Here is a 26,918-nt window from a genome sequence, read left to right as displayed (position 1 = left end):
TCTATGTGGGCAGCCTTCTTTGAAATCAGTAGCGTGCATCATCACTTTTTCACTGACCATAAAATTTGGGACTTTGACTACAATCTAAAAATGAACCCTTTCTAGTGATACCCATCACATGCTTTGCTACTAAAAGTATCTTTTATTTTTCCTCATTGGAAGGCAAATTATTTAAATTGAATATTGGCACAAAAGAAAATGTAACTACTCCAATAACACTGGCAATTTATGACATCCTTATAATTGGTGGCAATCTACTGATGATCAAAGAGTTCTCATTTGCCTTTTGTTTAGCTTTAGCTCGAGATTAGTCAGGCCCCAAATGTGTGCAGCAGCTTAAATAAGGAAACGAGTCTTCAGGAATCTGGATGCTTATGATTCCCAGCAAATGTAATCAAAGCTCTCTCAAAAGATCATAGTTTCCTCAGCTGAATCTAGTAATTAACAAACATTCAGTAACTCTTTTCTTCAAACAGTAATATCGTCATTCTCAATGTTTTAAACTAATACAAAGAGCCGCTGGTAATTGTTGTCTTCCTCATAAGGACAACAAGAACTCAATTTCCTCCTCCTCCCCCAATCACTCATAACCAGAAGTCTTAAAGCTGTCTAACAAACGTGGCTGAATGTAGAGTTCAATTTTTACCCCGTCAAAACGATATCATGGAAAACATCTAAACATATACTTGATTATTCCTTGTTACTTTTCACTACAAACTTAATTATCACATTTTTACCAGATGAATAATAGTTTTTTTTTTCCAATTCAGAGTTTAAAAACGAAAGGTGAAAATTCCACACCAAATTTATGGTTAATCAGCATATCCATGAGAGTGTAGCATCAAAGAGCTTTGCCATTGCTTAAGTCATACATTTTGGAATCCTTGATATTAGCACCAGCAACCTATCCGATTAACACCAGATACCAGCAACAATTTGAATGGATAAAGCCTTATTGGAGGAAAAGTGCTGTGTTAATTAGCCTAAGACATTATTTTTAATATTGCGATTAACGATTTTTGAAATGCTCATTGTCAGAATAGTGAACTATGACTCTGGGTGTCTCCTTTTGTACTCTAAATGTGTTGCCTTCAGGTTTTTGTAAACGCATTTCAAAACAAACCTTTACTTGTTCTGGTTTCGAATCCGGAGGCATCGGCGTTTCAGTGGCGGCTCACTGTCCTCGGGCCCTGTGTTGAGTACTGGCGTTGAGGTTATGCAGGGTGCTATGGCAGTCTTTTCAGTCGCTTTTGGCACAGGCTGAATCAAGCAGCCCGTCTTGGGTACTACTCTCAAGGCATATGCATGGTCCTCATCTGCAGGATTATGATTTATATCCTGCCTGTCCACCCCACCCAGGGGTGATTCAATTGAGGCCTTCTTACCTGCCTCTAACTCCAGTTGACAGTTTGGTGTGCAGTTGTTTTCTTTGACTGACTCCAGCTCGTTTACTGCGATCGCCTCCTGTTGCTGCTCCTGCTGCTCTTGCTGCTCCTGCTGTTGCTGTTGCTGCTGCTGCGGCTGTTGTTGTTGTTGCTGCTGCTGCTGCTGTGGCTGGTCTTGTCTTTCGTCTGAGTGTGAACCATCCAGGGTTTTTGTGCCATTCATAACCAGATTACAAGGTGTTAAATCAGAGTCACCTCCTGAGCTTCCTGAATTTAGCTGGGTAGTGCTGCAGTGGGAGGAATCACTACAAGGTAACACCTTTGTTTCAATAGGGTTCAAATGAGGAAAATCCCTACAGTCAATACAGTTCCGTTTATCCGGACTAGAAACAGTCAAATCTACAACACGTCTACCTTCATTCTCAAGTTTCACAGAAGGATGTAAAGGCCTATGACCGATGTGATTAAGTCTGCTTCTATGGCTCATAGTCAAGTCTATGACTTCATCTTGTGGAAAGCCTACTGTGTCAAAGTAAGAAAAATCATTTTTAATTGGACCATTAGGCTTGACAGTTAGATCGACAACCTCACTCCTGCTGGTATCAAGAAGCATGGCTGGCTGGTTCAAAGAGTGGCTTGAGTAGTTAGGTGAGGTTTTAATAGACTTGGAAGGCCTCTGCTGCCCGTTATCTGATGTCAATGACGTACTTGGCTTTTTAGTGTCATCTTCATCGTTAGATGTGCTTGGAATGAGACTCTCAGCGCTGCTGCAAATGCCATTGGTAGACTTGGAGTCGAACACATGTGGAATTGGAATGGGGATTGGAATCGGTACAGGCAGGGGAACGATGACAGGATAGGGCACCAGAAGCGTTGGAGGAGGGACCAACGGAGCAAGTGATGGCACTCCAAAGTTTAAAAGATGTGGGAGATGCATGTGGCCGTTTGGCATCATATTAATAGGTGGAAAGGAAACATTAGGTAGGGGTGCTCCCGAGGGAAGTAACCCTTGATGATTCCCTGGCACTGTGGGTGCTGATGGGTGATGAAGATGTGGCGAGAGCATTGGCCTATGCATGGGGCTAGAATTAGGACCGATAGTTCTGGAACCACCTGATGGGGGACCAAGGCCTGAAATCATGTGATTTGACAGAGGGCTATTGGGGCTTGGAGTGTGAGGTCCTCGGATAAATGGTGGACGAATCTGATGCATCATCTGCTGCTCCATGAATATTGGCAGAGGCACAGGACCTCGATTTGTCATTACCATAGATGGATTACCTGGAGGGACACCCACTGGAGGCACAATATTGGCTGGCTGTTGAAGCTGAATTGGTGCAATATTTGGACTTTCATTTGCAGCCATTGTCTTGGAGATTGGAGTGTGAATTTTGGCAGCAGAGCTAATGGCAGGATCAGATGGGGACAGAGTAGCAGATGCGGAAGGGATGGGGACTTGAGTCTGTAAGGAAGGTGCCACGGGAGATGGGGCCTTTCTCCGTGCATCTATCAGTGGCATGTTCCAAGACTCTGGAGTCAGCAGTTGCACGCCTGTGTTATCAGACTTATTTTCCACTGGAAGGTGCCCAGTATTGCACAAGCCAGCAGGAAGATTGGCTTGGGTCTCTTTGTAAAAAATGTCCATTTTGTACTGATTGAGGCATTTTGCACTGCAGAATTGAAGCCGTCGTTCTCCATCTCCAAAGTCTAGGTACTCTTTTGTGTGCCGGATGTGCTTGCACCAGTCACATACCTGTAGTTGGAACAATTGAAAGCACATTAGAAAGTATAGCCACTCCAAAACAAACATGAAGTTTGTTGAAAATAAGTCGAGAAGATATATAATGTTATTTTTTCACCTACAGTTTGTTCTAATCTTTTAAAGAGACCAAATCTATTTTTCTCTGAAAATAGAGCAAATTTTACATCGACCTGAATCAGATGTCACATCATGTTAACGTAAAATAGTTGACCATAGACAAATTTTACTGGTGGAAACAAAAGCTTGTTTTCAACAACAACTTGCATCGCTACAGTAGTAAAGTGTCACATGGCGCTTATAACTTCCCAATTGTATTGCTGATGTTCTCCTGATGTACCAGTGCAATGACTGGTAAACTGAGGCCATGAAATCAGAGTATCCTTGTGCATGTGTCATCTTTAGGGTGCATTTGCAATGAAAATTTGCTGCATTATTTAAGGAACTTGGGCTTCCTCCCCCCAATGCTATGCTACTGCTAGATGAGTTAAGTGCTAATAGCTGACCAGGTAGAGATTCCTGATCAGCCATATGATGGATAGAAATTGGGAGCCTCTACTATCACTATCCATAACTGCAAACTACGAAATGCATGTCAAAGTGTATGCTGCCGCAGCAACTCAGGCACCTGTGGGGTAGGGTAGTTAGCTAGATGGCCAGTGTGGATCAAATTGGTGCCAACAACACAGGGTTCAATCTCCATTTTGGCTGTGGTGGATTCGGTATCTGCTTCCTGGTGGAGATTGCAGCTTTGTGGTACGGACCTGCCTTGGACAGAGAGCTCAAGAGGAAGAAGAAGAAACATAGAAGGTATTTGGCCCTTTGAGTCTGCTCTGCCATTCAATATGATCATGGCTGATCCTCTATCTCAACAGCATATTCCCACTCTCCCCCCTTGACTCCTTTAGAGTCTAGAAATCTATTTATTTCCTTCTCAGATATATTCAGTGTCTTGGCCTTAGGGATTGCTAATTTGTACATTCTAGTAATGTACTGCTTAGTCTCCATTTCCTCATTTTATCTCCTCAGTCAGATGCAAACTACTGAGTGGCTCTAAATTAATAATATTGAAAAAGTAGATATTTAATGAATGGAATCAGAGGCTACAAATTCTGCTGTGTCACATGCCCCTCTCCACAAATACCCACTGAATTCGCACTGCAGAAATATTTCATTGCAGGCTCTGAAAATATTATTGCAGCTCACTTCTCAATTTAGCTTTCAGGACAAACCAATCAATGTGTATGACCAAATGGAGATGATTAGACAACTTGGATTACATAATTCCTCTTTTTTATTTATGTACTGTCATGTGAGAGTACCTTTAAGAAATGGGTGTTTATCAAATAGCTGCAGTGATGTCAGAGTGTGGGTGGAGTTGGACTGTCTGTCTGCTTTACTTTCATTTTTGAGCTGGCAGCTACAGTCTGTGTTTAGTTTCATTTTCAGAGTTGGAGCCGCATCCAGCCAAACAAGGTATAATTTTGATCTTTCTGCATGTAAAGAATATCTTCAGATCACTTGCGAATTTAAAAGTGATAACCTGCTATCTTTGTTAAAGAGGGTATTTGTCTTATGGATGTTGCTAGGAAAGATTAAGGGTTACTTATAGAGTACTGTATTCTTTGGGGGGAGTATTTGAGTTGATAGTTGCTAAGATGTTTACAGTGCGTTTATAAAATGTTAACTGGATTCATAGAATAAACATTGTTTTGTTTGAAATGCACTTTAGCTCTCTGTTGCCTCACACCTGTAGAGTGGGCCCTTGTGCTCCCCATAACCAAAATCTATTAAAAGTTGAGGGTCAGGTGAACTCCATGATACACTTCGGTGTTCTCTAAACCCTGGCCCATAACATATTATTTCTCAGTGTAAATTGTTCTCATATTTTATTAACCAGCCTGGACTTACTCTTCTGCTGCTGTTAGTTGAGATGTGACCGATGGGAGGTTACGGTGCATGGTAGTGAGGCAGTCAACTTCGGCTGCCTTGTAGACATAGGACGAGATCGTCCGGTTGTTCAAGCCAACCAAATCTTTTGGTCCCGCTGACCGCGAACCCCCTCGGCGGGTTTCCTGGCGGCGTGGGGTAAATTCAATGGCAAATCCCATTGACGGCAACGGAACCAGAAGATCCCAGCCAACACCGGGCCGCCTCCCGCTGCCAAGAAACACGCCGCGCGCGGGGAGTCCGGACAATCAGCTGGCTGGACAGCTGGTTTCTGGTGCTGAGGGTGGCCGGCAGTGTGGGTTCAATTCCCGTACCGGTTGAGCTTATTCATGTCGGACCTGCCTTCTAAACCTTGCCTGAGGTGTGGTGGTCCTCAGGTTAAATCACCACCAGTCAGCTTTCCCCCTCAAAGGGGAAAACAGTCTATGGTCATCTGGGACTATGGTGACTTTACTTTAATTTTTACTTTACCAGGTCAAATGGTGCAACAGTAACAGTTTAAAAAAAAAGACAAATTGTTTTTGCTCAGGATTAGGATTTGAGGTACGCTGTCCGAGGGTCTGATGGATGCAGATCCAAAAAGGGAGTTGAATAAGCACCTGAAGGAAGATGTGTAGTAAAGAAAATTTATTGTGCCAGTGTTTCACCACCGTCTACCACAGATTAAGAGGTTAGTAAAGGGACTTACATCTGATGTATAGGTCAGAATTTTACTGCTCTGTTGTGGTTGGGTGGGGGGGCGGGGGGGGAATGCAGTGAGTCATTCAAAAGTTAATTGACTTTGGCAAGTACGGAACATCCCACCGGCAGGAGGGGCTGTAAAACTTTCACCCCCGTCACTGCTACAGAATGAAATGCTTTTCTAATTTGGGCACCGGAGTCCCCATTCAAATACAAGACACATATGCAGTGTTTTATATGGACACTATGGCCTCAGTGTCTCCTTGATCTGGGCTTATGATTGGATAGCATCTCAGATACATCCCAATAGGTTTCCCAAACCACTTCTACAAAACTGCCCTAGGAGTCCCCATGGATCAGCTTTAATGTGCACGTATGCAGAAGAGGCACAGATGCCTGAGCTGTGTTGCTGCCTGAGATTGTGCTCAAATGTTCGATTTGACACATTTCTAAATAAATAAATAATCTTCATCGTCGCAAGTAGGCTTACATCAACACTGCAATGAAGTTACTGTGTTGTCACATTCACGTGTTGTCACAGCACGTCTTTCGGGATTTGTGGGAGGAAACTGGAGCACCCGGAAGAAATACGCGCAGACACGGGGAGAACTTCTGTGCGGAGTCTGCACATTCTCCCCGTGTGTGCGTGGGTTTCTACCGGGTTCTCCGGTTTCCTCCCACCGTCCAAAGATGTGCAGGTTAGGTGGATTGGCCATAATAAATTGCCCTTAGTGACCAAAATATTTGGGAGGGTTATTGGTGTACAGGGTGGAAGTGAGGGCTTAAGTGGGTGGGTGCAGCCTCGATGGGCCGAATGAAATCCTTCTGCACTGTATGTTCTAATGTGCAGACTCCACACATACATTGACCCAAGCCGTGAATCGTACCTGGGACCCTGGAGCTGTGAAGCATCAGTGCTAGCCACTGTGCTACCCAGACATTTCCTGGGATCATGAGCACAACTTCGGGGCAGCTGGCAAGAATGTGGTTACATATCCCCTTTTACGTTATCTCCGCACCTATGTCCTGATACAGCGTAATGGTGTGGCCTTCCCACTTGAAATCCCTGTGCTCCCTTGCCCATTGAAGAACCCTCTCTTTTTCTTATAATCTTACAATCACCGCACGCAGTGTAGCGTCAGAACGAGGCTTTGGTCGAAATGAGCCATGGGCGCATTCTAGTTCAGGCGAGGTTGCAAATCCACCCTCACCCACCATTTTGAGGAACATATCCCTCCGGCAACTCCACAATCCAGATGTTCTGCCTCCTGGACCTGTTCTCCAGGTCATTCAGTTTGGCTCTTAAAGACTTTTTGGTTTCAGCCACTAAAGTCAGATTGGATTCCATCTCGGCAATCCCATCACTGTGGTCTGACAAAGCTACCTCCATGCTCTTAATTGTGACTCCATGGACTTCAATGGTCAACTAGTTTTTTCCACAGTCACATGAGAGCCAACGCCTCTTCGATTGATCTTTTGAGATCCTCCGACATGATTTGTCAGTGTTCCTCGAACTCTTTTACCAAACTACTAGTGGGAACCACGGCTGTTAATGGAGTAGACAGAGCGAGAGAAACCGACTCCGTCATCTTGCCTCCCGTTGAGACCTGAGAGGCTCCAGACTCCATTGACGAATTTCTGCCCAAAACTTTCTTAAGTTTGTTTTTCCTGGGCATCTCAACAAAGAGGGAACTCCACCCTGAAAACCATCATGAGTTTCCAAGGAATAAACAACCAGTGGTGCCAAGAAAATGGGCGAAAAGATCAGTTCTCTAGTGGGAGCCACCTCATGCGCGTCTTCCCCTTACATCGCGCCATCGGAAGTCCATATCTCCTCATGTATTTGTCAATCACTTGTTTGCACCACTCCCTGGACCAGGTCGCACATGGAAATGTAGCAGGCCACATTGTCCATCACTTATATTGTTTCGGCACAACTAAGGACTGTATAACTCCTACTGCAAAGGGAGACTGAGGTATTCACCACTAATTGTGATGAAGGGCCGTCGATCTGAAAGGTTAACTTTGTTTCGCTCCACAGATGCTGCCAGATCTGCTGAGTTTGTTCAGCATGTTCCGTTTTTATTCAATAGCAATATCAAATCCAAGATTGCCGTAATTTTTAATAACTTGAATAGCCCTTGTAACGATCAATGTGAGTCTGTGTACTCCAGAGTTACAAAGCAACCTTTCACTATTTATTCTCTCACTTTCATGATTTTGACGAGATCTCTTCAGAACATATTTTCCAACTGCTGATGTCATGCATCTGTATAAAAATAAAATAATAAAATTTCTGTGAACACTGAAATGTTGACAAGGCCACTCTATGGCGACAAGAGCAGGTCAGAGGCTGGGAATCCTGCAGTGAATAACTCATCTCCTGACTCCCCAAAGACGGTCCACAATCCACAGGGCACAAGTCAGGAGTGTGCTAGAATATTCTCCACTTAAAAAAAATTAATTTATGTGATGTGGGCGTCGCTGGTGAGCTCAGCATTTATTGCCCATCCCTAGTTGCCCTCCGGAAGGTGGGGGTGAGTTGCCTTGTTGAACCGCTGCAGGCCCTGAGGTGTAGGTACACCCACTGTGCTGTTAGGGAGGAAGTTCCAGGATTTTGACCAGCGACAGTGAAAGAATGGCGATATATTTCCAAGTTAGGCTGGTGAGTGACTTGGAGGGGAAACTCCAGGTGGTGGGGTTTCCAGGTATCTGCTGCTCTTGTCCTTCCAGATGGTAGTGGTCGTGAGTTTGGAAGGTTCTGTCTTCGGAACCGTGACAAGTTACTGCAGTACGTCTTGTAGATGATACACAGTTCGTCGGTGGTGGAGGGTTTCAATGTTTGTGGAAGGGGGAGCAAGCTGCTACTTTGTCCTGGATGGTGTCAAAAGAGTGTTGTTGAAGCTGCACTTATCCAGGCAAGTGGGGAGTATTCCATTACACTCCTGACTTGTGCCTTGCGTGGACAGGCTTTGGGGGTCAGGAGGTATTTGCCATAGGATTCCCTAGTCTTTGACATGTCCTGGTAGCCACAATATTAATATGGCTAGTCCAGTTCAGTTTCTGATCAATGGTAACCCTCAGGATGTTGATTGTGGGGGATTCAATGATGATAATGTCATTGAATGTCATGGGGCTATGGTTAGATCCTCTCTTGGAGGAAGATGGTCACTGCTTGGCACGTGTGTGGCGCGAATATAACTTGCATCTTGTCGGCCCAAGTCTGGATATGTCCAGATCTTGATGCATTTAGACATGGACTGCTTCATTATCTGAGGAGTCATGAATCGTGTTGAACATTGTGCAATCACAGCAAACAACCCCATTTCTGACCTTATGACAGAAGGGAGGTCATTGCTGAAGCAGCTGAAAATGGTTGGGCCTAGGACACCACCCTGAGGAACTCCTGCAGTGATGTCCTGGAGCTGAGATGATTGACTTCCAACCACCACAACCATCTTCCTTTGAACCAGGTATGACTCCAACCAGCGGAGAGCATTCCCCCTGATTCCCATTGACTCCAGTTTAGCTAGGGCTCCTTGATGCCATACTCAATCAAATTCTGCCTTGATGACAAGGACAGTCACTCTCACCTCACCTCTGGCATTCAGCTCTTTTGTCCATGTTTGAATCTTGGTTGTAATGAGGTCAGGAGCTGAGTGACACACAAACTGAGCGACTGTGAGCAGATTATTGCTGAGTAAGTGCCCCTTTGTCGCACTGTTGATGACTCCTTCAACCACTTTGTAGACTAATAGGGCGGTAATTGGCTGGGTTGGATTTGTCCTTTTCGTTGTGTCCAGGACACACCTGGGCAATTTTCCACATTTCCGGGTAGATGCCAGTGTTCTGGTTGTACTGGAACAGCTTGGCTTGGAGTCCCTTACCCTTTCTCAATTCAAGACAGGGAGACTCTATCTGAGCATTGCCATCAATTAAACCTTTAAACTGTACCTTTAATTAACAAAGCCACCCTTCTCCCCTTTTTTCCTATCACCAGTGATTTTTTAAATTGAGGAATAGTCCCCGACTTTGTTTCTAATACTTTGCACACAAACACTGCAGCCCTGAGACACTCCTACTCTTCAGTATTCTTTCCCTTCTATTTTTTTCTTTCAATCATTATCTTTGTCCTCAAATCCTCCATCTTCTCTCATCTCTCCACATGTCTCTTGTACTATTTTGACTGCATTATCTCAACATTATACTTATTCTTAGTTCATTCTCTGCAGGCTACAGAATTTTCCCCAGCTCCAGTCTTATTAATGTAAATACTAGTCCAGTACTCTCTCATTTCCTATCCTGTGAGATTTTTGGTCCTGATTTAGTTTAAGTGGCATCCATACCATGTGAGGCTTTCTCCTGCCCAAGAACTCATCCCAGTGCATTAGAAATCGTTCTTTCTCTACAATGATGAATTTAATCTGCTTTTCCTTAAGTGCCCTCAGCAGTAATCATTGGGCATAATCTAACTTTACAACTTTGGATTTCCAATTATAAAACAAACAACAATTTCTTAAAACTCCCTTTTGCCCTTCTTCTCCCCATTGTTAATACAAATATGAACCATTAATTCAGGCCCTTTAGGCTCGCTTTTCAGAATCATCCCTACTTGTTCCATGTCATTCTTCCTTTGGAACCTCAGAGGCAACAGGCCACGATCTATCTCTTGATGCTGATGATTGGGCTCTAGAATTCTTCCTCCTTTCACTGTCTGTGCGGAGTCTGCACATTCTCTCAGTGTCTGTGTGGGTTTCCTCCGGGTGCTCCGGTTTCCTCCTGGTGCTCCGGTTTTCTCCCACAAGTCCCGAAAGACTTGCTTGTTAGGTGAATTGGACATTCTGAATTCTTCCTCTGTGTACCCGAACAGGCACTGGAGTGTGGCAAAGGAGATTTTCACAGTAACTTCATTGCAGTGTTATGTAAGCCTACTTGTGACACTAATAAAGATTATTACTGTGTCACCAACTGAGCAAGTCCAGATCTAGAAACATTTCTTACATCTGTGATTGTCCTTAAAACCCCTGGCTTCCAGACACCTAGCTCTCAACATACAAATTTCTCATTATACTAATTTTCAGTGTATTTCCATAAATAGTCTCAAAAGGATTTGGAAGTTCAAATAACTTTAAGCAACTTCTAGCCAACTATCCTTCAATGGAAACATGTAGCTCACGCCACATTCCCTTTTCATTCTTTTAGTTCCTGAGAAAACCTACTTAAATTCAGTCAAATTGACACAGGTCAGTACAAACAAGCAGCTAATCCAAACAGAGGTATCACCTTTAAAACAACCAATCAAAATCAACCCACTTTTGCACCAATTAATTTGCCAATCAGTTAGCACTCAGTTACTGCTTGCAAAAGAAGAGCAATCCCAGTTAACAGCTTGTCAAAAAATCTAAATGAGTACTTACCCACTCATTCACTGATTGCAGTTCAGGCAAAGCTACTCACTTATGTTATTTCACACTCAATTTCAGGCGTATCTAAATCAGCACGCATATTTCCAGGCGGAGTGGGGTGTCCCACAATAGGAAAGATGTGCAGGTTAGGTGGATTGGCCATGCTAAATTGCCCTTAGTGTCCAAAATTGCCCATAGTGTTGGGTGGGGTTGCTGGGTTATGGAGATAGGGTGGAGGTGTGGACCTTGGGTAGGTTGCTCTTTCCAAGAGCTGGTGCAGACTTGATGGGCCGAATGGCCTCCTTCTGTACTGTAAATTCTATGAAAAAGGAATATGCGTTTCAGGGCAAACAGTGAACTGTTTGAACTTGTGTACTGGAAATAAAATGGGCCATGCATAGTACTCCCCTGACCTTTCTATTGCTGCTTGTAGCTACTCCTACCAGGGATCTGCTGTTACGATATCTCACACCCGTCTGTCTTGCGCCATCCTCATATAGCTACTCTGCAACCACTCTGACATCAGTCATCCAACAACGCCTAGATTCACCCCTCTTTCTACTGCTCTTCATTTTGCCCTCTACAATAGATCGCTGCAGCTTCTCAGCACTGATCAAATGGCCGAAATACTGTCAGTTTATTTTCTGGATGTCACTTTTTAAAGAGTTCTTTTTGCTCTTGAAATCTCAAAACACCTTTTCATCGGTCTTATGGGGTATATGTGGAACTTTAAACGTAGACTGAAAATTTGCATTTCAAAGGCCCCGGATCTTTATTTATTGTTCAGGCAGATATGCCAGATGGAAAAAATACCACATTGACAAACTATGCAACTTAGGCTAGAACTATTAGTTCATGTTTAGGGATAAGTAGTATTGACAGCAGCAAGCCAAATCAGCTCCCACTTCTCACCAGCTAAACATACTTTCAGTGAATCATGAGTCATTTTCAATAATTCTTAATTAACGGATCACAATGAAAAACCTTTGTGTGAAAGAGGAATCATCACAGAGCCCCTATAAGTGCCACCTCATACAGCAGCACAGCAAACGAGAATACACTCATTACACGGCCTCTTCATTTGCTGTCCAATAAAAAAGTAGACATCCTTCACAAACAGACAAAACTGTCTCACTGTTTACAGTGACAGCTCAGTAGTACAATGAACTTGCAGTTTTAGACAGCTTCAGCACACAAGATGTTGCTTGAAGAATGCACTTCCTCTGCATGACTCTGTGCTCACACTTTGACATTTCTCAAATGTACTCCAGCCCCACAGCTCCCTGGGACACAGCTCAGTGAGAGGCCCTTTGGCCCATCATCTCTGTGCCAGCTATCAATCACCTATCTATTCTAATCCCATTTTCCAGCACTTGGTCCATGGCCTTCTGTGCAATGGTGTTTCAAGTACTGATCTAAATGTTTCTTATGTTACTTGCCGCAAGATCGCCTTTGACCTGCTCTTGTAGCCACAGTATTTATATGGCTAGCCCAGTTCAGTTTCTAGTCAATGGTAACCCCCCAGGATCTTGACAGTGGGGGACTTAGTAATGGTAATGCCATTGAATTCCAAGGTGCAATGGTTTGATTCTCTCTTATCAGAGGTGATCATTGCCTGGCACTTGTTACTTGTCACTTGTCAGCCCAATCTCCTCTAAACCTCCTGCCCATCACCTTAAATCTATGCCCCCTGGTTATTGAGCTCTCTACTAAGGGAAAAAGTTCCTTCTTATCAAGTGGCAAGTTACATTTGTGCCACACATGTGCCAGGCAATGACCATCTCCTTCAAGAGAGGATCTAACCATCGCCCCTTAACATTCAATGACATTACCATCACTGAATCCCCCACAATCAACATCCTGGGGTTTACCATTGATCAGAATCTGAACTGGACTAGCCATATTAATACTGTGGCTACCAGAGCTGGTCAAAGGCCAGGAGTCCTATGGCGAGTAACTCACCTCCTGACACCTCCCCCCCCGCCCCCCAAAGATTGTCCACCATGTACAAGGTACAAGTCAGGAGTGTAATGGAATACTCTCCACTTGCCTGGATGATTGCAGCTCCAACAACAGTCAAGAAACTTGACACCATCCAGGACAAAGCAGCCCGCTTGATTGCTCCCCCTTCCACAAACATTCAATCCCTCCACCACCGACAAACAGTGGCAGCCGTGTGTACCATCTACAAGATGCACTGCAGTAACTCACCAAGATGCCTTAGACAGCACCTTCTAAACCCATGACCACTACCATCTAGAAGAACCACTACCATCTGGAAGGACAAGAGCAGCAGATACTTGGGAACACGACCACCTGGAGGTTCCCCTCCAAGTCACTCACCATCCTGACTTGGAAATATATCGGTGCTCCTTCACTGTCATTGGGGCAACATCCTGGAACTTCGTCCCTAATAGCACAGTGGGTGTATCTACACCTCAAGGACTGCAGAGGTTCAAGAAGGCAACTCACTGAAGGGCAACTAGGTATGGGCAATAAATGTTGGCTTAAGCAGTGATGCCCACATCTCGTAAATTAATTTTCTGAAAATCGACCCTATCTATGTCTCTCCTAATTTTGTACAATTCAATCAGGTACCCCCTCAGCCTTCCTTGTTCTAAGGAGAACAATCCCAGTCTAACCAGCCTCGCTTCATAGCTAAAATGCTCGAGCTCAGGCAATATCCTGGTAAATCTCCTCTGCTCTCTCTCTAGTGCAATCACATCCTTCCTATAGTATGGCGACGAGAACTGCACATGGTACTCTAGCTGTGGCCTAACGAGCTTTTTATACAGCTCCATCATAACTTCCCTGCTCTTATAATCTATGGCTTGGCCAATAAAGGCAAGTATCGCATGTGCCATTTTACCCACCTGTCCTGCTGCCTTCAGGGACCTAGAGATATGCACTCAAAGGTCCCTCTGGTCAGCTGTACTTTCTAGCATCCTACCATTCATAGTCTATTCCCTTGCCTTGTTAGTCCTCCCAAAATGCATCACCTCACACTTTTAAGGGTTAAATTCCATTTGCCACTATTCTGCCCATCTGACCCGCCCGTCTATATCACCCTGCTATCAAAGGCTTTCCATCTCGCTATTTAGTTCCGTATAAATAGTCAGTCTGTCACACTAAATAACAGAGGTCTTGGGTCGAATGTTTGTCTGGGCGCAGGAAAACCTGACCTACACGCCTCGCAAAGTGCACATCCGACCCAGGTGTGACTTTGCTGGGGATTTTGGAAATTTCACACAATTGTTGGATTTGCGTTGCATTTTGTGAGCCATGATGGAACTTGCGTGGAGTGTGGGTGCGGAGGTGGGCAGTTAGAAAGCCCGTCTTAATTCTCGAACATAGCAGCCCAGCACCCGACATTGTTTAAAGGACCCATAAGCCTCACCCCCTCTCAACCATGCCACTCCATACTGCCTATTAGGTTTGTAAAGAAATGTGAAACCACATTAAATAGAGAACCTGTTATTATAGGCTCCCAAAAGTTTCAATAATTCTTTTATTAAAAGACAATCTGTCAAACCAAAGATTTTGAAACCCAGCCAAGCATTCATAATGGTGCAGGCATCATAACAAATGGTTCCTTTCAATTTCCAATTTGAAGCAAAGTGCCTGTCAATCAATGGAAAGGGAGCAGGAGCAGACCATTTTTATCAGCTGCAGAAGCAGGGTCCTTTTTTAAAAACATAGCCAGATTTGCCAGTCCAATTAAATTAGAACACAAAAACATTCCAGCAGAAAATATTGTTTTAATACATTATGGTAATTTTCTATTGAAATGTACTGTAATGCATTTCACAATGCTGGTCAATATAAGAGTCAACTTACCTTTTGCAGGCCAGATCCCGAGCATGAATCACTGAATTAAAAACACATCTAGGTCCATACAGCACCTAATAATGATGTTTGAAGGAGTAAAAGCATTTTACACTTACCTTTCAGAATATTTCCAACTCCTCAACAGGCCTCCCATTTTCTTCACAAACTTTCAAACCTGGCCTGCTTTTAATGGGCTTCTAAAACTCCACATGACTCAACAAAAATGATTTGTGTGAAGAAATCCGATTTTTGTCATTGGTGAACCTGACTCCAGTGGGGGCGGGTGTGTGTTTTACACACTAGACAATCCCAACCCATAAAAAGGCCAGAGGTAAATGGCGCAAGGTAAGGGATATGCAGGAAAATTGGATTTCCTCCCAAAAAATAAAAGTGCGGCCATTCACACACTGTGTGCTTCTGCATCCAGACAAGAATTCAGCCCTTTTGGGTACATGAACTGAGCGAATGTTGTTCAGAGCTGGTCTGCTTTCCTGTAGAACTATTGGCCCCAGAGGAAGCAATCACAGCTGGATCAAGCTCAATCTGCTCACAATTAAAGTGTCAGCTATGTAATAATCTGCACCCTATGTGTTAGCTAACAAATGTGAAGATACTTGATTACTGGTGGAACAGGATGTGGCCCGGTTTTGAACATTTGTCTTGGTGCATCAGGTGCCTCTGTTTAGCTGTGGTGAATGAAATGACCCAGTGAGCTCTAACGACACTGAAAGCAAGGTGGAATATTCTTCTTTCTAGCAGTCTCCCATGTAGGTTTTGGTGTTGCATGTTAAATCAGCAGTGTACTGGATCTCCCTATGCTGGTGGTTTGCTGCTGCTCCAGATGCTTATTTTGCGAAGGGCTTGTACAATAGGTTCGCTGCTCTGACTTTGTCTCGGTTGGTGAAGTCTCCACCTGTACACACCATTGGTGTCTCCCACAGCCTGCAGCACTGATTTTGCACTGAATTGCAGAATATTCTGTACCCAGAGAATGTTTTGAATATGGAACTTGCTACCACCAATGCGAAGTATTTAAGGGGAAGATTGATAAGCAAATGAGTAAGGCTGAAAAGGTATACAGCTAGGGTTAGACGAGGTAAGGTGGGAGGATGCTTGTGGGGAACATAAACACCAGCATTAGCCAGCTGGGACAGCTGACCTGGTACTGTGTAATTCTGTGAGCAGAATTTTCCAAATCACCCACATGCAGTAAAACAGGTGCAAATTACAGTGCCGTACCATTGGAAACATTGCCACTCCCAGTCCACCCAACCTCACCACGATTTTACAGGAAGTAGGGTGGAGAAGAGGCAGTAAGTGGGTTGCCCACCTGTGGCCCAGTTGAGCCCTTAACTGGGCAATTAATGCCCAATTAAGGGCCAACATGCCCCCCCAATCACCCATCAATGGGGCCTGTCAATCTGGCCCCAGCGAGATCTGGGATTTAACTGAATGTCCCGATTCATCACTGAACACCTTGGTCTAACTGCAGTACTAACAGGGGCCACTATTGCTGCTGGCGCTGTTGGTACGCAGAGCTGCTGGCCTCCAATTGGCCAACAGCTCTATGGGGCAGAACATCCTACAGAAGATGGATGGATGGAAATCCCATCTCATCTGAAAAAAATAAAACTGAGGCGAGCTGTCTAAGTGGGGGTGGACCTGCCCTGGAAATCTATACTGAGGTGAGTGGAGCTCACCCTCAGCATAAAATTGAGCCCTATATAATTGTCTTTTACTCGACAAAGCTTTCTCATTATTCAGTAAATTAACTGAATATTCAGTAAATATTCTACCCTTCTCTTGGCAAGTGGCAAATTTTAAAACTGTCTTCCATAAATCCCTCGCAAGCAATCGAACGCTTTATATACAGACTACTTCTCATTAGGTGAGAATCATAACCCTTATCGCCGACACCTATCCACTCGTTGACAGTGACTGGTCAAAAGATCACTGCGGCACAGTGCCTCCTTGTACCAACCTCTCTACAGCATGCCACATGGTTAACCACACCATTTGCCTCCATCATTTCTCCTCTTTTGTCCAACTAAGCTCCACTTTACAAATCCAATCAGAGACAGGACCCAATTCTAACTTTGTGCAAGTGGCTGTGTTAAATGAGTTAAAATCTCACTCTTAGTATCACCATCAATGGTTTCCTTTCCTATTCCCATATCATTACTGTTTTGTTATGTTTCCTTCGTGACATAAGCGGCTTCCTTGCATTGCATTTGTCAAGGAAGGTCGAGACGTGTAAATAACTTTAACACATTTATTCACACTATGTACACTTTTATAACTTGAGTTCAACACTACTACTAATCCTATTATAGCTACCTAACTTGCTAACTATCTGCTGTCTTCCACGTGGTGGGTGTAATAATGAATCAACCCTGTGCCTCTCCTCACTGACTGTCTCCACTGGCCGAAGGGCTGATCATGTGTGTGGTGTCCTTTATGTATGGGTTGGTGTAATGCCCCCCTGTGGTCGTGTCACCTCTTTGTGTATCGTGAATGTCCATTGGTCGCCTCCCATGTAGCTTATCTATTGGTTGAGTGTGTGTGTGTGTGTGTGATGTTTCTGGTGCTCCCTCTAGTGTCTGTCTAGCTTACATGTATTTAGTGATGCACATCACCACAATTACTTGTGGAGTCACCCAAAGATCCTTTAGAGCCCTCATACCCAATTTCGAATGAGTGCGATTTCTTCAAACTAAACTGAAACCATCGTCAACTGCCCCCATCATAATATCTACATCCTTCACTCCAATCCTTTCCCCTGCCGCTCTTGCAGGCTGAATCATTATACTCACAACAAATGTTGCCTCTAACTTCACTTTGCTGAATCATGAGCTTAATCATTCGGACACCCAAGCAACAAGCGAGTAATTGACCAGCCTTCCTCTGAATGTTCAAGTGCATGTTGGTGCTGCTGTTGCTTCTTCTGTAACTCATCCTCATACAAGGCCTCAGTCCTCATCAGTCCAGATACTTCTACTCATCTTTGTGTGGGTGCTGTGCCTCCTCTAGTTTATGCTGCTCCTTTGTTGCCTCGAGTTTAGCATCTTTAATTGTACACATTTCTTGTCCTTGATCTCTATAACTAATAATAGGTTTTAGTCCCCAGTTTTGAGCAGGAAAAATAATTTTTTTTGTTGGTAGTTGTTTAGTTGAATTTAATATTTTATCTGAAGCTTTTAAAAAATCTGCAGGGCATAGCTTTAGCAATCAACATGAGTCAGCTGCTTTCCCAATTTGCTTTACATGCGTTCAATGCAAAGTTAGCTTGCATTGTTAATTTATGTTTCCATTGACAATCCTGGGCAATTTTCCACATCGTCAGGAAGATGGGAGTGTTGTAGCTGTACTGAAACAGCTTGGTATATATGAGGCTTGAGTTAAAGTCCACTGAACGGAGCATTTAGCAGAGTATTTCTCTGCGGCTGCAGCGGCGAGAAACTCATTGCTACTCACTTTGCCGTTTGATTTGGCCTCGGCGGGATACTCTCTTCCGAGGCTGCATTTAGAGGGATTTCCTGCTGGAGAGCTGAAGCTCGCCAGCAGGAAACGCCCCTCGCAGATTGGGGCGCCACTTTGGAAGGCTGCCCCGATCTCTCCTGCCCGCCCCCAAGTTCAGCCCCCCCTTGTTTTTGACCCCACCACCACAACCTTGGGGAGCCCCCTGGGAGTCCCCTCACCCCACCACCTCTCACATGGCAAGGCTCCCCTGGGCGACCCCTAGCAATGCCAACCTGGTACTCAGGCCACTTACCCTGTCCCCGACCACCTGTGGGTCTCCAATGGCCTGGGAGAACCACCCATGCGGCATTACTATTGGTCCATGTTTGTGGACCATTTACTAGTACTAAATGGCACCCAGACGAGGTCTCTTAGCCACGGCCGCTGAGTCCCGGGCGCCAGGTAAATCTGGTGAATGCATATTTAATGAGCCACACGGCTCATTTAAATATGCTGATCTGGATCACACCCAGTAAGGTTGGGCTCCAGATCACGACATCTGGCGAGATTAATCTCACGAGACATTTCAAGCGCGCGTCTTGCGAGAGGCCTCTCGCAGGATTCAACAGCCTTGTCCCAAAACCAAATCAGACACAACAAGGCCACAGACTCATGCCCATGGTATCAGGATGTGAAGAAAGCAGCTCTGAGCTAAGAGTTCCCATCTCTACAGGTTTGTGAAAGAAAGCCCATTAATAAAAAACATTATTGTTAAAAGCAAGTCACATTTGACAAGTTAGATAGAAGTTTCAGAAGATTGATTGGATAGGTGAGAGGGATGTAATATGGGCACTACATATGGTTTTTCAGGAAACATTCAATAAGTTGTTTTGCAAGAAGTTTGTTTGAAAAATTGATTCTTATGTTTCAAAAGCATGAATTTATAATTGACGGACAGACTGGTAACAAAGAATTCAGGTAAATTGATACTGCTTACATTAGAGAATGATTGGAAACAACTGAGCCTAATCTTAGCTTGGTATATCCCATAGAATACCTACAGTGCAGAAGGAGGCCATTCAGCCTATAGAGTCTGCACCGACCCTCTGAAAGAACATCTTACCTAGGCCCTCTCTCCTGCCCTAGCCCCATAACGCCAAAGTACAAACTCCACACAGACAGCTACCCAAGGCTGGAATTGAACCCGGGTACCTGGCACTGTGAGATAGTAGTGCTAACTGCTGTGCCACTGTTCTTTGAACGTGTATACATGAAGGACTATTTCAAAATTTTCTAATACAAATGTAGAAAATCTGGTGGTTAACTAGAAAAAAGCCTCAAGAAGGTAGAGGCCGTGATCTAACAGCCGCACCGGCCTCTGTTTGGAAGGTCTTGTCGAAGGAGGCTAGGTTAGTTCTTGCAGTGCATCTTGCAGATGGTATACACTGCTGCCACTGTTCATCGGTAGTGGAGGGAAAGAATGTTTGTGGAAGGGGTGCCAAACAAGTGGCCCGCTTTGTCCTGGATGGTGTCAATCTTCCTGAGTGTTTCTGGAGCTGCACTCATCAGTGAATGGCAGCATGGTTTTGTGCAGGGAAGATCATGTCTTACAAACCTAATAGAATTCTTTGAGGAAGTGACAAAGTTAATTGATGAGGGAAGGGCTGTAGATGTCATATACATGGACTTCAGTAAGGCATTTGATAAAGTTTCCCATGGCAGGTTAATGGAAAAAGTGAAGTCGTATGGGGTTCAGGGTATACTAGCTAGATGGATAAAGAACTGGCTGGGAAACTGAAGACAGAGAGTAGTGATGGAAGGGAGTGTCTCAAAATGGAGAAGGGTGACTAACGGTGTTCCACAGGGATCCGTGCTCGGACCACTGTTGTTTGTGATGTACATAAATGATCTGGACGAAGGTATAAGTGGTCTGATTAGCAAGTTTGCAGATGATACTAAGATCGGTGGAGTTGAAGATAGCGAGGAGGACTGTCAGAGAATACAGCAAAGTATAGATAGATTGGAGAGTTGGGTAGATGGCAGATGGAGTTCAATCCAGGCAAATGCGAGGTGATGCATTTCGGAAGATCTAATTCAAGAGCGGACTATACGGTCAATGGAAGAGCCTGGGGAAAATTGATGTACAGAGAAATCTGGGAGTTCAGGTCCATTGTACCCTGAAGGGCAACGCAGGTCGATAGAGTGGTCAAGAAGGCATACAGCATGCTTGCCTTCATCGGACGGGGTATTGAGTACAAGAGTCGGCAGGTCATGTTACAGTTTTATAGGACTTTGGTTAGGCTACATTTGGAATACTGCATGCAGTTCTGGTCGGCACATTACCAGAAGGATGTGGATGCTTTAGAGAGGGTGCAGAGGAGGTTCACCAGGTATGGAGGGTGCTGGCTATGAAGAAAGGTTGAGTAGGTTAGGATTGTTTTCGTTAGAAAGACGGAGGTTGAGGGGGGACCTGATTGAGGTCTACAAAATTATAACAGGTATGGCCAGGGTGGATAGCAACAAGCTTTTTCCAAGAGTGGGGGTGTCAATTACAAGGGGTCACGATTTCAAGGTGAGAGGGGGAAAGTTTAAGGGAGATGTGCGTGGAAAGTTTTTTACGCAGATAGTGGTGGGTGCCTGGAACGCTTTGTCAGCGGAGGTGGTAGAGTCGGGCAGGATAGCATCATTTAAGATGCATCTAGACAGATATATGAACGGGCAGGGAACAGAGGGAAGTAGATCTTTGGAAAATAGAAGACAGGTTTAGCGAAAGGATCTGGATCGGCGCAGGCTGGGAGGGCCGAAGGGCCTGTTCCTGTGCTGTAATTTTCTTTGTTCTTTTGTTCATCCAGGGAAGTGGAGAGTAATAATATTAATAATCTTTATTAGTGTCACAAGTAGGGTTACATTAACACTACAATGAAGTTACTGTGAAAAACCCCTAGTCGACACATTCCGGCGCCTGTTTGGGTACACATAGGGAGAGAATTCAGAATGTCCAATTCACCTAACAAGCACATCTTTCGGGACTTGTGGGAGGAAACTGGAGCACCCGGTTTCCTCCCACAGTCCAAAGATGTGCAGATTAGGTGGATCGGCCATGTTAAATTTCCCTTAGTGTCCAAAAGGTTAGGTGGGGTTACTAGGATAGGGTGGAGGTGTGGGCTGTAGCGTGCTCTTTCCAAGGGCCGGTGCAGACTCGATGGGCCAAATGGCGTCCTTCTGCACTGTAGATTCTAGGATTCACCCGGAGGAAATCCATGCAGACATGGGGAGAACATATAGACTCCGCACAGGCAGTGACCCAAGCTGGAATTGAACCCGGGTCCATGGCACTGTGAAGCAACAATGCTAACCACTGTGCTATTGTGCTGCCCGATTTCATCACACTCCTGAATTGTGGTTTGCAGATGGTGGGCAGACTTTGGGGAGTCAGGAGGTGAGTTAATCACCGCAGGATTCTTAACCTCTGATGTGCTCTTGTAGCCACAATATTCATATGGCTAGTCCAGTTCAGTTTCTGGTCAAGGATAACCTCCCGTGTGTTTATAGTGGAAGAGCTAGCAATGGTAATGTCATTGAATGTCAAGGGGGGGGATGGTTAGATTTTCTCTTGTTGGAGGTGGTCATTACTGGAATTTGCTTGCCACTTGTCAGCTCAAACCTGGACATTTGGGAAGAAAACAAGGAATAGGGTATATTCAACTGAATGATAATTATGGGTGTGGATGAACAGAGAGATCTAAATGTTCAAATATACATTTTGTGAAAGTCAGAGTGCAGGCAGATGAAACTATTAAAAAAAGGTCAATCTCATTTCCGGTTCCATGTAATCTAATTTTGGGTTTTATAAAATGGAGACATGGAGGACAAACATCAAGATATAATGATGAATTTACACAAAACATTGGCTTTGAAACCAGAAGATTATTGTGTTCAGGTTTTAGGAACCTTGGCAGAGAGCAAGCCATGACGATTTACCAGGAAGATGCTCAGGAAGGAAACTATAACTAGAAGGTGAGATTCACATGGACCATTTCCACTGAATAGAAGGCTGAGAGGAGATTTAATACAGGATTTAAAACTTATAGAAACATAGGAATTAGGAGCAGATGTAAGCAATTCAACCCTTCAAACCTGCTCCGCCATTCAATCAGATCATGGCTGATGTCTTCCTGGTCTCAAATCCACCTCCCTGCCTGTTCCCCATATCCCTTGAACCCATTTAAAAAAAATCATAAATATATCTGTCTCCTTCCTGAAACCATTCAATGACTCAGGCTCCACAGCACTATGGGGCAGTGAGTTCCACAAATTCAGCACCCTCTGTGAGAAGTAGTTCCTCCTCATCTCAGTTCTAAATCTACCGCCTCAACCTATATCCGTGACCTTTCGTTCTAGATTGCCCCACATGGGGGAACATTTGGTCCATGTTTACTTTATTAATCCCTTTTAGTATTTTATATACCTCGATCAAATCCCCTCTCGTCCTTCTAAACTCCAGCGAGTATAAGCCCAAACTGTTTTAATCTCTCCTCATACGTCAACTCTTTCATCCCCGGAATCAATCTGATGAACCTCCTCTGAACTACTTCCAATGCCACCATATCCTTCCTCAAATAAGGAGACTAAAACTGTACAGAATATTCCAGATGTGGTCTCACCGATGCCCTATACAATTGCAACAATACTTCTCTACATTATACTCCAGTCCTTTTGTAATAAACCCTAACATTCCATTTGCCTTTTTATTACATTCTGTACACTGACGTTCTGTGATTCATGAACAAAGACACCCAGATCCCTCTGCGCAGATGCATTTTGAATCTGCTTTCCATTTAGATAACAATTTGCCTTTATATTTTTTTGAGCGTTTTGGTAGTGGAAATAAGGAAAGACCACGGCTGCAATTCTCCAAAATGGAGCCTAAGTGTTCGCGCCGTCATGATTCACGATGGTGCGAAACGGGCGCAGGGACAACCGATTCTGGCCCCCATAGGGGGCCAGCACGGCGCTGGAGCGGTTCACGCTGCTCCAGCCTCCCTTTCCCCCACCAAATGGGCACCCCGCAAAGAGCTGGCAAAATAACAATCAGCCTAACAACCTCTGCTCTTCATTGTAAATTTTTGTGGCTTTTTTATGTTTTTGCAAGAGTTATAAACTGAGTTTCTGACATAATATTTCACAAGTCTCTGCAATGAGTTGGATTTGTAGGTTTGTAGACTGGGAGGTTCTTGTTAAATCCAGCAGGTGGCCGGCCCACCTGCTTCCCACCCACCCCTATCTTGACTGCAATTATACCAGCGGCGTGATGGGGAGGTGGGGGCAGCTATTGGGCAGCCCATCCGCCGGTGGGTCATTTGAAGTCTTTAATTGGGCAATTAATGCCCACTCATGGGCCTGTCCCACTGCCGCTGCTGGGATTCATTCAGCAGCGAGAGGTGCCCACACCAAGCAGCCAGCCCAGCAAGTTTCCCTGGCAGGTGGGCGGGTGTGGCTTTATTACTTTTTATTAATTTAACCTTTATTTAGCTATGAGAACCAATTTTCATTTACAATAACGACCAGGCCAAGAGGCTAATGCCACAGCAACAGAAATTTCACAATACAGTTCATTTAAGCACTAAAAACAATAAAATACAAATTAGCTGTGAAAGAGAATTGACAGTTTAGCAAGTACAAGTGTCAGTCAACACAGCCTTAGCCCTTTGGTGAAAGGCACCCATGGTAATAAAATGAGTTAGCTTCACCTTTACTTGTACCTCATTCCAGTCATTGGCATCTGCATCCCGAAGTGAATTATCACCAAAGATTGTGCTGACTGCTGGAATGATCAATCTGATCAAGTCACATGGCCTCAGATTACAGGTGTTTTCCCAAGCAAGGCCCGGTAAATTAACAGGCGCACGTGGAGTGGAATTGGCACCTTGTGGGCAATGAGGGCCAGCTAATCCAGGAGCCCAGTTCAGTGGCACAAATCTAATTGCAGAGTGAAGGGAGACGTCTAACTTACTAAAGAGACGTTTTGGAGACTATTTTACAGTAATCAAAAATGGGCAGGATAGACATTTCAACTATGGTGCATGTGGTAGAGCGAGGAAAGCAGGTCTTATTACAATACAGAAAACAAAGTCTAGACTGAACCTTGTGAAACATCAATTAAAGGGAATTAAAAGTCAAAGTATGGTCCAGCCAGATTCCGAGATATTTAGTGGAAACTTGCTCAAGTTCAGAGTTATCATGCGTTAAAATATTGTGGCCACGAGCAGTGTATGACTTTTTCCTTTTACACAGCATCAACCTGGTTTTAGTAGAGTTCAGCAGAATGTGAAGAAAATGCCCATTGTACATCAGCAAAAACTAAGTTGCCAATTGTGCAAAACAGAAGGGATGGATGGACCTACAGGATGTAAGATTGTGACATCTGCTTACAACTGGATAAAAGAGATCCCTGTTGCTTGAACCACATTGTTTGGATAAATAGAAAAAAAGAACAGGACCTAAAATAGAACCCTGTGGGACACCCTTTTTAACTGTAAGAGGGCCTGGCACAAGTCTATCTGATGTAACACGTGGAATACGATTAGAAAGGTAGTGTGTCAACCATGCAAGTCAAGCTTTATTAAAACCAATATAAAACTTTTCATCAGAATAGAATGGTTAACAATGACAAATGCCTTAGATAGATCAATAAAAATTGCAGCACAAGTTTTTTTCTTGTAGCTGCAATTGTAATGCATCCATGTCTCGAGCAAAAAACAGGCTGCACATCTGACAAAATATTGTTAGTGTCTGGAAAGGAAGCTAGCTGCTTATAGACAATCCTTTCCATAACTTTAGAAAGGAGGGTAAAATAGAAATTGGTTTAGAAAGGCAGGGTAAAATAGAAATTGTTCTGTAGCAGTTTGGATCTGAGCTATTGTCCCCATTAAACAGGGGTTGGACAGTGGTGGACTTTCCATGCTAAAGCACTTTTTGCTATTTGAATAGAGAGGTTAAATAGATGAGAGAGAGACAGAAATTACGTAAGTTGCAGTTCTGACAAAAAAAGAGTCCAGGCCATCAGTACCAACTGCCTTATTCAGGTCCAAGTTGAGTAGTTCTTCTAACACATCTGGGACTATGGCAGATTGTGAAGAAAAACTGTGAGGACAAAGGCAGAGTTGGTATTAATGAACACTGTAGGAACACAGCTAGCTCTATTATTAACTGTTGCCATGTCAAATGCTTTAATAAAATGAGAATTACATAAGAACATAAGAACTAGGAACAGGAGTAGGCCCATCTGGCCCCTTGAGCCTGCTCCGCCATTTAATGAGATCATGGCTGATCTTTGTGGACTCAGCTCCACTCTCCGGCCCGTACATAACCCCGAATCCCTTTATTCTTTAGAAAGGCATCTATCTTTTTCTTAAAAACGTTTAAAGAAGGAGCCTCAACTGCTTCACTGGGCAAGGAATTCCAGAGATTCGCAACCCTTTGGGTGAAGAAGTTCCTCCTACACTCCGTCCTAAATCTACCTCCCCTTATTTTGAGGCTATGCCCCCTAGTTCTGCTTTCCCAGACCAGTGGAAACAACCTGCCCGCATCTATCCTATCTATTCCCTTCATAATTTTATATGTCTCAATAAGATCCCCCCGCATCCTTCTAAACTCCAATGAGTACAGTCCCAGTCTACTCAACCTCTCATCATAATCTAATCCCCTCCACTCTGGGATCAACCTAGTGAATCTCCTCTGCACTCCCTCCAGTGCCAATATGTCCTTTCTCAGGAAAGGAGACCAAAACTGAACACAAATACTCCAGATGCGGCCTCACCAACACCCTATACAATTGCAGCATAACCTCCCTAGTCTTGAACTCCATCCCTCTAGCAATGAAAGACAAAACTCGATTAGCCTTCTTAATCACCTGTTGCACCTGCACACCAAATTTTTGCGACTCGTGCACCAGCACACCCAGGTCCCTCTGCACAGCAGCATGTTTTAACATCTTATCGTTTAAATAATAATCCATTCTGCTGTTATTCCTCCCAAAATGGGTAGCCTCACACTTGGCAACATTGAATTCCATCTGCCAGACCCTAGCCCATTCACCTAACCTATCCAAATCCTTCTGCAGACTTCCGGTATCCTCTGCACCTTTTGCTTTACCACTCATCTTAGTGTCGTCTGCAAACTTTGCCACATTGCACTTGGTCCCCAAATCATCTATGTAAATTGTGAACAACTGCAGGCCCAACACTGATCCTTGAGGGTCCCCACTAGTTACAGGTTGCCAACCAGAGAAACACCCATTTATCCCCACTCTCTGCTTTCTGTTAGTTAACCAATCCTCTACCCATGCTACCACTTTACCCTCAATGCCATGCATCTTTAGTTTATGCAGCAACCTTTTGTGTGGTACCTTGTCAAAAGCTTTCTGGAAATCCAGATACACCACATCCATTG

General features: G+C 44.2%; 1 protein-coding gene across 11 annotated transcripts in view; it reads right to left on the bottom strand.

Moving 5' to 3' along the window:
- sobpa (sine oculis binding protein homolog (Drosophila) a) overlaps positions 1-26,918 on the bottom strand; it is a 624,481-nt gene that overhangs the window by 44,072 nt on the left and 553,491 nt on the right. For 9 of the 11 annotated variants that reach the window (XM_072499947.1, XM_072499951.1, XM_072499941.1 and 6 more), the window contains one exon: positions 1,124-3,138. In XM_072499947.1, coding sequence (XP_072356048.1) covers positions 1,126-3,138 — 2,013 coding nt within the window. In that variant the 3' untranslated portion in view covers positions 1,124-1,125. The remainder of the gene's footprint in view (positions 1-1,123; positions 3,139-26,918) is intronic. The other 2 variants (XM_072499948.1, XM_072499943.1) reach the window with 1 other exon arrangement.

This window comes from Scyliorhinus torazame, chromosome 4, assembly GCF_047496885.1.
Source record: "Scyliorhinus torazame isolate Kashiwa2021f chromosome 4, sScyTor2.1, whole genome shotgun sequence".
NCBI lineage: Eukaryota > Metazoa > Chordata > Chondrichthyes > Carcharhiniformes > Scyliorhinidae > Scyliorhinus > Scyliorhinus torazame.
This window is presented reverse-complemented; position numbering and strand designations above follow the sequence as displayed.